Source organism: Sinocyclocheilus anshuiensis, unplaced genomic scaffold (assembly GCF_001515605.1).
Source record: "Sinocyclocheilus anshuiensis isolate Anshui unplaced genomic scaffold, SAMN03320099.WGS_v1.1 scaffold2109, whole genome shotgun sequence".
In the NCBI taxonomy this organism is placed as follows: Eukaryota; Metazoa; Chordata; class Actinopteri; order Cypriniformes; family Cyprinidae; genus Sinocyclocheilus; species Sinocyclocheilus anshuiensis.
Window position 1 is genome coordinate 294,008 of NW_015552709.1, and position 13,613 is coordinate 307,620.

At 35.0% G+C, this 13,613-nt stretch overlaps 1 protein-coding gene across 1 annotated transcript in view; it reads right to left on the reverse strand.

The window, feature by feature from the left end:
* LOC107667776 (calcitonin gene-related peptide type 1 receptor-like) overlaps positions 1-13,613 on the reverse strand; it is a 60,009-nt gene that overhangs the window by 20,469 nt on the left and 25,927 nt on the right. The window contains exons 2-10 of the mRNA XM_016459500.1: positions 13,023-13,088; positions 10,788-10,944; positions 9,806-9,913; positions 8,911-9,014; positions 8,110-8,278; positions 7,877-7,987; positions 7,436-7,548; positions 6,088-6,179; positions 1,732-1,858 (exon numbers count right to left, since the gene is read on the reverse strand). Of these exons, the coding sequence (XP_016314986.1) occupies positions 1,732-1,858; positions 6,088-6,179; positions 7,436-7,548; positions 7,877-7,987; positions 8,110-8,278; positions 8,911-9,014; positions 9,806-9,913; positions 10,788-10,944; positions 13,023-13,067 (1,026 nt within the window). The 5' untranslated portion in view covers positions 13,068-13,088. The remainder of the gene's footprint in view (positions 1-1,731; positions 1,859-6,087; positions 6,180-7,435; positions 7,549-7,876; positions 7,988-8,109; positions 8,279-8,910; positions 9,015-9,805; positions 9,914-10,787; positions 10,945-13,022; positions 13,089-13,613) is intronic.

Genomic DNA, 13,613 nt, shown 5'->3' on the forward strand with positions numbered 1-13,613 from the left:
GCCTAAGCAATGGCGTTCTTGTCAGACTATGTTGGAAACAGAGGGTATAAGTCTAAACTAAAGTGGGTAACTCTGTCTGTAACTTCTTCTCCTTGAGACTGGGAATGCATTTTGTTTTGGCTTCTGCAGAGTTGGAAGTAAAAACAGAAGGAGCTTGTTCTCCAGGCTGAACAAGTATACCGTAAATTAAACACTGGGAATGCACCCACCCGCGAAAGTATGCACATTTCAAGACATCTGCATTACACTGGGCCCATAAAACAGACATCATTTTGAGAAAGCATAAGTAAGGATGGTACTTTGGCAGGCACAGCAGCGTTTGGTTTTTAAACGAAGGAGCCCAGTGAATGTGATAATGCATCTCTTAGATATAACCCAATATTCTCAGGCAAGTAAGAACAATGATTATCGTCTTTCTGCAACCCCAAAACTACACCTCCTTTCAGATCAGCATCCAATCCTCCACACATAATGACAGGCGATTTCAAACCACGGACAACAGGATACAAAAACACATTTTAGCCTGTCTCACTTTTTAGCTCTGTTTTTATATCAGAAAAAAAGAATAGGCAATTCTCCTCAATAACATTAGATACAGTAGCTAAATGTTTTTCTTGAAACACGTCTCCTCCCCACACCTCTTAGATCACGCAGTGCATTCCAGTGTGGCAGATTTATGCATTCCTCCATAGAGAGCAAAAGCTGAAAAGATCATATTCCAAGCACAGATCTTATGCAATGAAAATACAATGAGAGTTAAAGAGTTTTGTGGTGTGTGTTTCATCTGGAGTGCAAAAAATATATCTTATGCATGCCAAATATAGAATATCATTTAAATTTAAATACTGCTTTTAATCAAGACACTATTTTTTAAATGGGTAATGTGAAAAACTTTACTTAATTATAAGTATTTAAAAGTATTTCAATTAAATTAAAAAAAACAAGTCATTTTTTTCTCATTATTGAAACTGAATATATAAACTATCATTCAAAAGTTTGGGGTCAGTAAGACTTTTTGTTTAATGCTCAGCATGGCTGCATTTATTTGATCAAAAATACAGTAAAACAGTAAAATTATGAAATGTTATTGTAATTTAAAATAACTGTTTTCAATATTAAAATATTTAAAAATGTAATTTATTCCAGTGATGGCAAAGCTGAATTTTCTGCATCATTACTCCAGTCTTCAGTGTCACATGATCCTTCAGAAATCATTCTGATATGCTGATTTGATGCTAAAGAAACATTTCTTGAACATTTCGAAAAACATTCATGTGGAAAATTTTTGTGGAAATTGTTATATATTTTTTCAGGATTCTTTGATGAATAGAAAGTTCAAAAGAACACCATTTATTATAAACAGAAACCTTTTGTAACATAAATGTCTTCACTGTCACTTTTGATCAAGTTAATGCATCCTTGCTAAATATAAAAGTATTAATTTCTTATTTCAAAACCAGAATAAATAAATAAATAAAAAATATTACTGACCCTGAACTTTTAAAACAGCCTTTAAACGATAAAATATGTGCTTTGTACTTTGAAGGTCTAAACGAAATTGTAACAAGGAAAAACATGTTTGATTTGATCTGATGCAGTACAATTACTCAGGTTGTTCACACCTCTTCTCTAATATTTGGATCAGCCTCTTTTTCCTCACTTTTCATAAACAACAAGCAGTACTGGCAGTAACAATGCTGATGTGAGTATTGTTTAGGTGAAGGCACGCACCGGATTCCTCTGCACCACTTTGGGGTTGTTGACCACAGTTATGAGGTTGATGATGGTGAAGGCTGAGTTGAGCACATACGAGCAGAATAGGTTCTTGTGTAGAGTGATTCTCTGACAGCACAGGCTCCTGAATGATAGATAAAGAAACATTAATCACTGATCATTCATGACAGAAGCCGTTTTTGAAGAATAATTCAGTTTGGCAGGTCATTTCAGGATGGAAACAAACCATTTTTTGGATAGTTTAGATACATACTCGATCATAAATCAGTCTGCTTCTGATGGATTACATTTTTCACCAGACTTGAGCACTGAACTTTTCAGCATTTTCAAGATTTGCCAGGTTTAATATACTCTAGATTTTGTCTGTTCTTCCATCCTTAAATGACTCTTTGCAAAGCCTGAATTAGATTATGACTGATTCAAAAAACTAGGCAAACATGCAGTGCAAACTGTTATAATTAGTCTGACGTGGTCAGGAAGATCAATAAAATAAACATCAGCTGCTTGTTTCTAACAATGGTGTCATTCTGTCAGATATGCAGAGCGGCACGCTACACACAGCCAGAAACAGCACAATGTTTGACTTTCTATACTTTTTATTTCTAGTGTTTAGGAATAATCTATCCAATTTCCTCCTTATGACCTGCACCCAAAGCAGTTATTGTAAATGAAATGATCACAGATAATAGTTTTGATGTACTCTGCTTGACTGAAACTTGGCTAAAACAAAATGATTATATTGGTCTAAATGAGTCTACTCCACCAAGCTACTGTTATAAGCATGAGCCCCGTCAGACTGGTCGTGGCGGCGGTGGTGCAACAATATATAGTGATATTCTCAATGTTACTCAGAAGACAGGATACAGGTTTAACTTATTCGAAATACTTCTTTAATTGATTACGTATTTAATTGATTTTTCCATACATTTCTGCCATGTACATTAACTGACAATTTTTTTGCAATGATTTGTATCGTAAAAAGCGCTATACAAATAAACTTAAATTGAATTGAATTGAATTGACTTCATCATGAATTGGCAGGCATCACTGATGAGCAAATGTGGGTGGTCATATGCTAATATCAGGAATCCAAGGATTTCAAATGAGACACTTTTTTAGCCCAGTTTCAGTAAATGGATCTTTTTGGACTTCTGAGTTCTGAATGGTACACAATGTTTTCATAGTACAATGAAGTCTTTTATGTCAAAAGATCAGGGGATATTTGATTCATCACGATATGATCCATTTAATGACGCAAACAGAACAAAATTTATGCGTCACCTGAGGCCTGAGTATCCTGGCTTCATTTCAAATAATGTGATTGTCAGATGCTTGCCTGTTTTTACTATGCATTGCTAAGTGGTTGAAAATAAAAACTCAATGTGTTTGCAAGGGATTATATTCAAGCTGAATTTATGAAGCTCTATAAGATTAAGGAAAAGTCATCAAACTGGAGAAGCATTTACAACATATAAAGATGAATGTTGTTTGTTTCTACACAACCAAATTTCAGTCAAAAAAAATGCAATTTCTTTCTACTAAATGCTGTTTTGTTGTTGGTCAGGAGTTTGTGACAGAAAACAAGCTCACACCTGCATCAGCTATCTCTGTCAACAAGCAAAGCGTTTGTTAGACAGCAAGTTTGTCTATACTTTGCTGTCAAAAGATAATGATAAAATATCCTACAAATGGCATCCCAATCACCCAATTAAGGAAGTCATGCTACTCACATGATTTCATTCAATTTAACCGTAAATTGAGTGCAAAGCTGCTCCTGGAGCACTAGAGTGATGGGAATGAAAGCTGAACTTATTTTCCAAAGCTATTTCCCATATTCCTAACCAAAAAATTTCTGGCATTATTCAGGGGGCATAAATTAAAGTTTAGTGCAGCTGTATGCTGACACGTACCTCTCCTAGCACCACATCTGGACCCAATAAGACAACATTAAGACTTTGACATCTCAGAAGATCGGACTGTAAATATCACCATCACACGTAAAAACAAGTGTTGCTATGTTACACTTCCAGATATTGTACTAAAGCAGCTAAACTCAATTTGTATTGCATGTGATGCCCTGTAAATGACACAATAAAAATTGTTTTTTTGCGAATACATTAACTGTCTCATTAATCCTTCAAAAAATTGATCAGACCCCTTAGGTAAAAAACAAACAAACAAAAAAGCTGTTCTGTGATTGTGTTTTTCTTAAAAAGCAAAACAACACAACATGTATTTACTGTGCACTAATGTTCAAATAAGGTCTTAATAGAAATTTGCTTTGAATACTCCAAATAATAATCTCGCAACCTTTCAATTATTGCTTGGTGTACTGAAAAAAATCAACTATGAGATTATAAGTTTACTCGCTGGAAACAACTGTCATACTATGTGACATATAACCCAAAGTTTATGTGCCGTCTAATGTACAGTATATAAGACTCTTTGGCTCCTACATTTAATTACCCATGAAATTAAGTTTACCCTAGGGGATACAGACATACGGAAACCAAGTCAGCATGAATTGACACACAAAACCTGACAAATAATACCTGTCATTTGGCTCAGGGCTTAGTGCAGCTCTGCCAGACAAATGGACACCAAGGATTTACACTCAATAAAATACAATGATGAGAAATCATTTTTTTGCAATGCCAGAGCTAAAGGACCTTTATGTAGTTCAAACAGTTGGGTCCTATTAAAAGTTCATTTGTTAATGTTAATGACAGAAGCATCTTTAAATCATTTAAACGTCCATAAAAACATGCACAGTCCTTGAAGTAGATTACGTACAATGAAATGTAATGTTCTGTAAGGTTTTTATTTCAAGCGCCAAATCAATAATATTCAATTCATGACTGACAAAAATAAAAATATACTTATGTGAATGGAAAATGAGCATTTTCATCTACACTACTGTGCCTTTAAATAGTAAAGACAAGAAAACGATGAGATAGAATTAATGAAATAAAGTATTGTGGGGAAAATGCCACAAAAAAAAAAAAGCCAAACTATCTTGATATTTGATCTTTTCTAAAGTCATCATGCTCTGTTTAGATTCTAACTCAGCATTCTTTCAACCAACTTTATGAGATGTTTTAAACAGTATTGAAGGCGTTCCCATTTATGCTGGACAATTGTTAGCTGCTTTTCTTTCACAATCCAGTCCAACCCAATCATTAAAACTTGTTTGGAATGAAACTGAAGTTCAGTCTCCTACTAAAAGATAAACTTTCAGACAATTAAAACAGGTTCCCCAGTAGAATTTCCATTCTTTTTGCCCCATAAATTTTTTTCTTTTCATTTTATCAGGATGTCCGAGTTCTTTTGAGGAAAAGCTTTTCTTGTTTATGCATTATGTTTTTAGGGACCACCTTTTCTAGACAGTGCTTGGGTGGTCCGGTGTAACTTCCACATCCAGATAGTTAAACCAGCAATGCCGACTGAGACATCAAAACACTTGGATATTGTTTTCCTAATTTATGCCTTTGTTTTAAATCTGTAATGTCTTCTTTAGTCACTAAGAATCTAAGTAAATGCATTTTAGATTCATAAAATAAATTTTGCTTATTCAGTCATGATGATTATGCATAAAATGTGGTAATTATTTTAAAGATTTACAGCTAGGGCAATCATGGATAAATTGTTAGTAAAAAGTTTTTCATCTGTATAAAATTATAGGCTTCCTATTTTTCCCCCCCCACCAAAACAATTTTGACATTGAAATAATTCCTTTTGGGTTTCAGTGTGTACACAAACATGAATTACATTTCAATGTATGATTTGCAGTTCAGTCAAATAAGAGGGTTGGTTTAGATTTTGATGCATTTGCGAGGCACTGTATATGGTAATTCAGTCAATAAGCACAGAGAAAAGTTTTCCTGACTTTGTGGAAGAAATCGCCTGATCCGCAGTTGTATATAATTCAGGGGTTAAAGCATTTAACTTCAGGGTTCAGACCGTATTTCCGTGTGGCCATGCTGACGGGAATGCCGATTCATCTTTTCTATTTGGTTTGAATTGGCCACTGTGATAAATGGGGTAACCGAGAGCCTCTTGGCAAATCTCTCTTTGAAAAGCTTAAACGACAACTACGTCAATTAAATAAATCTCAGACGCCACTGCAGCAATCTTCCGCTACACCATCATCGTCAACAGCTCTAACAAATGACAAACTGTTTGAGAGTAGACAACACACAGCCCTGCCAAAAACAAGTAAACAACTTGAGCAACCTATCATCAAGAGGCTTATTGATCGGTCTGAAGTAACTGCAACTATGCAGCAGATATTTCAAGGTTTCTTCAAGTCATATGGATGGAGACATTCAAGGGAAGATGTACCTGTAAACTCACCTGAAATAAAAGAAAATGGCCAGCGAAATGAGAAGGGACACTATAGAAAGAGCATGGCCCACAATCGCCATGTAATACAAAATATATGCCATCTGAAATGAGAAAAATAATGTTAAGGTTAATCTCCAAGACTTTTTACCATGTTCTCTTGAGATTCACTTAACTGTTTTAATTTTTTTGGGTTCAAGAGACTCATAATGAGAACCAAATGTAAAAATAATAACAGCAATTTTGAAGTTCACCTTTTATATTCAAATTTATTCTTGCAATTCATTATTCAGTACTTTTATATTAAGAATAGTCCTAAAGTTAAAAAAGGCTCTAAAATAGCATAAAAGATCAAAACAGTTTATATACAGAATGTACACCAGTTAAAGAATTATATAATATAAAAATTCATTTGTCTCTGAAACTGCAATTAAATTATTAATACGGGGTGTTTAAAGTGTATTATTATCACATTAATATTCTGTTTATAATCAGTTCTCACAAGATTAGAAAAGTATCAACCTGTATATTTTATAGTATATTTTTCAAGGTATTAAACATAACATGATAAAAGATTATATAATCATATTTTTCAAAAGTGTTATATTGAACAGCAAGTTTCAAGCAACAAGGATGAAACCTCAAAGTAGTAAGAAGGCTTAAAAGTAGCATATCTCAATTTGAAAGTGCAAATCTCAATTTACTGTGCCTTTTTTATGAACCCCAGTCAATTTCATCTGGTCTGATAGAGTGAAGTGCACAGACTTTATTTGAGCTTGTCTGAGCTGACATTTTCCCTGCTCTCCCTCTCTCTATCCCTCACAGTTTGTAAAGCCGCAGTTGTACAGCACTGAAACCATTATGTTATGAATAATTTTCAGAGCCACTGTCCTCCAGAAAAGCTGTTTAGTTAAGCATAAACTGCCTTGTGTAGACCTTCCTCTTCACTTCCACTGAGTCTGAAAGAAACACTCAAATCCAACATGCCCTTCAGGAACAGTATGTCGGACCAGTCTGCGCTGTATATATCATATTTATGGTTTTGTAGTATGTTTGTCCAGAAATGTTGATCTGCTAATCATTTGTCCTTTTTTTCTTGTGAAATATTTATATACGCATTTTAGAAACCAACAGCTAGTAAACTCTTTGCAATAGCAGATAATCTGCTAAATTGTAATTCAGCCATACATGTTTAAACACATGGACTAAATCACAGAAAAGAAAGTCTTTATATTGAAAATCTTGCACTCTAACATGTGTAGGAGTTTATTTTCATAACATCTGACCATTTAATTCAGAGATATTCATAACACAATAAAATGTTCATTTAAGACAGGTGCAGAATTTAAAGATGACCTACCTTGAGCTTGTCCTTGGTGTGAGCAATGCAGAGGGTGTAGTTGGACCATGTCCTGTTTGTCTCAGGGTGCCTGAACCAGTTTCCTGTCTCATCACAATACTTGGTGACCTTTTCTAAATAAACAAGGATAAAGATGTGAGAATAAGAGCCTTTATAAAAAAGGAATAAAAAGCATTTAGCTGTTAAAATAACCCTGGTAATAAGAAGGCTCAGCACTTTGAAAATGCTTTAGTACACTTTCAAAAACGAATCTGTGTTTTATATGCAAGTCAGGTTTTAATGTATCCTTCAAAAACCCTTTGAGAATCCTTTAAGACTTGGGGTGGTGTAGACTAGTACAGTGGTTCTAAACTGGTTTTGCTTCAGGATACAGACCTAGAATTGTAAAAACATTATTGTTTTTTTTTTTTTTTAACTAAATAACAAATGAATGAATTGTACCAGTGGAGTCAAAGTCAGGGAAGTAATTGGGGCAATATTGTGATGTGTACGTTCCTGCTGGTGTGTCGTCCCAGCATAGCCATCCATCCCATGTGCGGTTGCAGTATGGACCTAAAAGACAACCACACAAACAATCAGGGCCAATTCCACCATGCAATTGCTCTTTGCACTTTGCGCTATGAGATTCTGATGATTCAATCTAAAACCTCTTCTGAGGCTCTCTGTTTTCACACCTGATTTGTTATATGGCTGGTCTCTATTCATTTTCTCAAAGCATTTATATTGACCATCGATGATCTTCTTCCGCTCCTCCACTTTCTGAGTCACTACGGGGCTGACCTGACTCTCAGCTGTAGGATCCATCTCCGTCTCGGTCTCTAAAAAGCCATGAACTGGTAACGTCTGAAAAAGAAGGCATTTGTTTTTGAGAATATACATTCAGAAGTATCTGAATATAGGCCTATTGGATAATTGGGGGTCTAGTGCCAACTTATCTGTCGTTTCTCTTTTTGCTGAGAGTCTATGGCAGTCCATAAAATCGTATTTAAAGAAATATATATTTCCATATATGTGTGTATATACTGCATGAGTAAATATATGTTCAGTATATTTGTACACATGCAGTACCATATCTTATCACATGTACATCTATATATTATAAAGTGTATTACTGAATATAAAATTGCATACATTGTGATATATAAGTAAATATATTGTCACATATTTTTCAATATATGAAAGCAGCAATTCCTTGTGTATTATTCCATATATTGTAATAAATTTACACAATATATTATTCTGTATATTTTCTAATATACTGTTATATCATTTCATATATTGATCATTCATATTTTAGGAAATATATATTCTTATATATTATAAATTCATAGGCACAATGCGCTGAAAATATCATATCAATTACCTATTGATTCAAAGTTATAACCAACTGTATTTATTTATTCTTAGGGCAATTTAACCCAATTTTATTGGTATGGCCAAACAAATCTACAGCTCATTAGTATGCTATATTTTACCTTTATTTTCTCCTTTGAGAATGTGAGACAGTGGGACCAGGTCTTATTGATGGACGAACTGTGTACCCAGTTGCCAGATTCATCACAGTATTTGGTTACTTTTTCTGCAGAGAAAAAGAGGTTTAGTGTAATGACTTAAGCTTAAGTGTTCCAGTGATTAACTCCAGCCTTCGGCCTCTGGAATTAATCAATATGTGTGTTAGAACAAACACAGTGAGCTGAGTCCCAGACAGAGAGATCTCTATCAGCGAACAGCGAAGAATATCAGTTTAAAATTATATCCTTAGCTCAGCATTGCTGTGGTCACTGCTTCATTTCACTAACATTTAGAATCAGGAGAAAAAATGTCATAAATGTTTGATATGAAACTGTCCTGTAGCAAAGATCCTTTCCCCTTAGAACAACACCACCTGTCAGCTAATAAATAGTTTTTGCACTTCTAAATAAAAGCTCATATGAATGTTTCCAGACAATCTGAGATGGTGATTTTATCACCTCTGTTTCATTATAGGACTTCACTTATTGTCACAGTAGCTTGCTGCTCATGCTTTGGAATCCATTCTTTAGAGCAGTGGTTCTCAAACCTGTCCTGGAGTACCCCCAGCCCTGCACATTTTGTATGTCTCCCTATATCTGACACACCCACGTCAGGTCTTGCAGTCTCCAGCTGATGATTTGAATCTGGTGTGATAGATGAGGGAGACATACAAAATGTGCAGGGCTGGGGGTACTCCAGGACAGGTTTGAGAACCACTGCTTTAGAGCATCCTTTTATGTTTCATAATAGGCAGACCGACGACATGTAACAGATGTCATGTCTGCTGTAGAATCTCAATGATTTGCAGTGTCTGGAGCGCTCTGGTCTGGATTGACAATCCAGATGTGATTGTCTTACCCAAGGGGTCAAAGCTGGGGTAGTCTGGGCAGTTCTGTGAAACGAAGGTTCCAGCTGGGGTTTCATCCCAACAGAGCAAGCCATCCCACAATCTGCTGCAGAACGAACCTATAAAAGTTTAATAGACATCTTAAAGAGGTCATTTTATGAGGAATTGAATGGTCCTTGATCTTTTGAGATACAAGAGTTCATTGAACAGTGAAAACGTACTAGTTGTTAAAAACTAGTTTATATTTGAGTGTCCCTGATTATTTTAGTCTGATCCTGTCACATTTCAACACATATTGTTTTGTGATCCTTTCACTACAAAGGCTTTGTAAAGAGGTTGTTGTTGAAAGATGGGGTAGTTTAAACGTATATTGGACTCAACAACAAACTCACAGCTGTGAATAATTCCAGCATAGTGCTGTAAGCCACTACGCATCCATATTTTAATTTCTAAGGATCAGATAGAGGGTGGGAAATGGTCATTAAAACAAAATGTTTACTATTTTTGAGGCAAAAAACTATATAAGTGGACCTTAATGGGAAAAAATATATCATATGACCCTTTTAAAGGTATTATTTCTGCACCCCTAGTGGCACCAAAAATGAAGTTCCCCAAAAACTCTGCCCATCTTTCATTGGTAGATCAAACAGGTAGTCCCGCCCCAAGCTCACACCACTTGTTGAGTCAGTGGTGCATTGTGGGCCGCTCAAACAGACTAATGTTGAAAGTGCCACAGAAGCACAGTGTATGGGGTAATCAACCAGTGAATTATCTCTGCACATTAAACTGAGATAGGAGAAAGTACTTTAACATCTAAAAACCTTAACACACATCCGCTTTCAAAATAAACCTTTATTGTTTCTCTGATCACCTTGTGATAGCTTTCAGCCATTTAGTGTTCCACTAACAGCCTTGGCACTTAACAAGGTTATGAAAAGAGTAAAAGCATCACTGTCTCTCATTCAGATGAAAATTAATTAAAAATAAAACTACCTGTTTTATTATGGGATCCATCTCGACCCAGAAGCTCCAGACATTTGTACTGAGTCATGATCAGTCTCTCTCCCTCCATTGCCACCATGACAGGAGTAAAGGATAAGTCAGCGGTGGGCTCTGCTTTCGTCTCTGTTGTTCCAGCCTTTGTTACACTCTGCAAAAAGAGATGAACTTGAGCACAGCAGCAGGGTTGGGCTAAATCCAATTTTTAAGAACTGGCTCCCTTTCAATTTATGAGTTGGAATTTTAATTGTATTGCCCAAATTCAAATTTAAATGGGAATGACAGGCAGAGGACGTTACTGAACTGCTATTCAAAAATATTCAGCATAGTCACACACAGGTTTTGGAACAAAATATGAATAATTACATAACGACTTTTTGACTAAGTATAGATAAATACATACATTTATTCACTGATATGAAGAAAACTATTTAGATTAAAATTATTATTTGATTAAAATGTAATTAAATTATTATTAGCATCCTATGAAATGATGTGTTCTTTAACCTTGGTAAACTAATTTAAGAAGTTAATTTAAATAATTTTATTAATGAAAATATGAACACTGACTATTATCTAATTTTTCTAGGAATAATCCATTTGTTGTGTGTAAGATAACATGTTTATGGGTAAATCAATGTATGATATAAATCTATACTTATTGCAATTATATGATTTTTTTAAAATTTCATTATTTTTTCTTCCCTAAATTCCCTTCCCTGTTTGTTACCTCAATTCAAATTCAATTCAAACTCAAGAATTAGACTGGGATTTAAAAGCCATTCTCCATTCATTTCTGAATGGCACACAACCACTGCAAAAACACCATAAACACACCACAGTACTTTTTCCCCCCTTGCGACCTCATATGCATAACTACTTGATTCTGAGGACATTTTAAAAGGTATGATTTCACACATAAGAACTGGCCACATACATTTCTCTGCTCATATCAGTATTATAAAGATAAGAAATTATTCTCAGCCATTGGAGCTTTTCTAGCAAAGAGTTACAAGGATAAAGCTTCACCCACAAAGACAGGTTTGTTATCAAAATTCGAAGCGCATCTCTAACCATTGTGTCGCTGGTATGAGTCATCTTACAGTTCAATGGGAAGTCAAAGAGCCAATTCAAAAGTACTTTACTTTTTTCCCCTTTTAGACACCTCACAGTAATTAATTCTACATTCATTTATGACTGAATCTTTGATGTCTTTGTGCAAAGATCTTAATTTGGGCAGATCCTCTCAAACCCAGCTTCCCATTAATGCCCTTAAACATATTGAGAAAATTCTGTGGCAGCTTCTTTAGTGTTGTATGTCTGTCTTACCTGCACACAATAATGCATTTACAACACCAAATTCATCTGTGAGGTTTCTGATGTCCCATGTAGCAGTTTAGCAGCCGTACATATGATGTCACTCCAAACGTTGAAGTAAATGACGTCATACATACGACCACCAGGCCACCACCCAAGTCAGGAAAACCATTTGTCCTTCAATAGAAACTGAATGTCAAGAATGGATAATATCATGTTTCAGGAACTTTTAACTTTAAGTCCTATAGAAAAAAAGTATGGTACTTTAATTTATCAAACTTTTTAGACTAGTATTTACACCCATTAATACCAATCCACATGCTTGCTCTCAGTTTGTGTTGTTTATTCTAGCTTTAATTAAATGCCATTTCCAATTTTACTTTTAAATGCGATGTGCTATTCTGCAAGCTCATTACTATTCCACTAAGTTAGGTTTATATGCAGTCGTGGGAAAGTAGCTTCAAGGTAAAAAAAAAAGAGAGGACTTAGACATATTAATGTACACATACAATTAGCAAAGTATGCTATTGGCTTGTTTGTGACTACAGTTGCAGTTTTAACATAGTGCTTATGTACTACATGCAGAGGGCTTCATATGCTCCCTTTCATCATTCTGACACAGAGCCAGCTGCTCTGATACCAGAATTGATGGAACTCTGTGGAGCCACCATTTCATGCCTCAGGGGTTCTGTGGGTTTTCAGGTCACCTCCGCTTGTAATTACCAAACTGGAGCAATTAGTGAGTAATGGATTTTTTTACTGGACAGTTTTGGTGTGGGGGTGGGGTAATCAGGAGAGAAATCATCTAATGACAGGTTACGAAAAAAAAAAAAACTTTAGTGGCCACAAGTATATAAAACAAATATGCATCAAGTTGAATAAACAATAAATGTGATTTTACATTCCACTCACCAAGATAAATGATGTCAAAAGCCATAGGGTCTCTTGCCAACCCATGCTCTCAGATCCTGACTTTATCTGTAAACACAAAAAACATTTTTAAAAATTGTCGGAAAATGCAACAGACTCAGAATTCGAAGATGACATAAAAAAAATTAATTAAGAAAATTTGCTGGCCATAAATATTTCTTACAGGACATGAAACTGTATATATCAATATCTATCTATCGATATGTTTTTTTGGGGGGGAATATTTTTGGAAAAAAAGGAAAAAATCTAAATTCTACATTTTCTCCTTCATTTGGAAGGGGCTGGGAATATAAGATGACATGCAATTCTAGACTGAAAAAAAACTACTAGGCATTATAGATAAACTTCTAACGGTAAATTTTCTACTTTAGTAGAGAGTTCCTATATCCTTGATTTAGTAGACACTTTTGTATATCTTTGATTTGAATAACTGGTAACACTTTATTTTGATGGTCCCTTTTGACTACTAACTCACATTAGAGTATTAGAAGACTTTCTGCTTAAAGGGGTCCTATTATGCTCTTTTACAAAGTCTTGATTTTGTTTTGGGGGTGTACTAGAACAGGCTTTCAT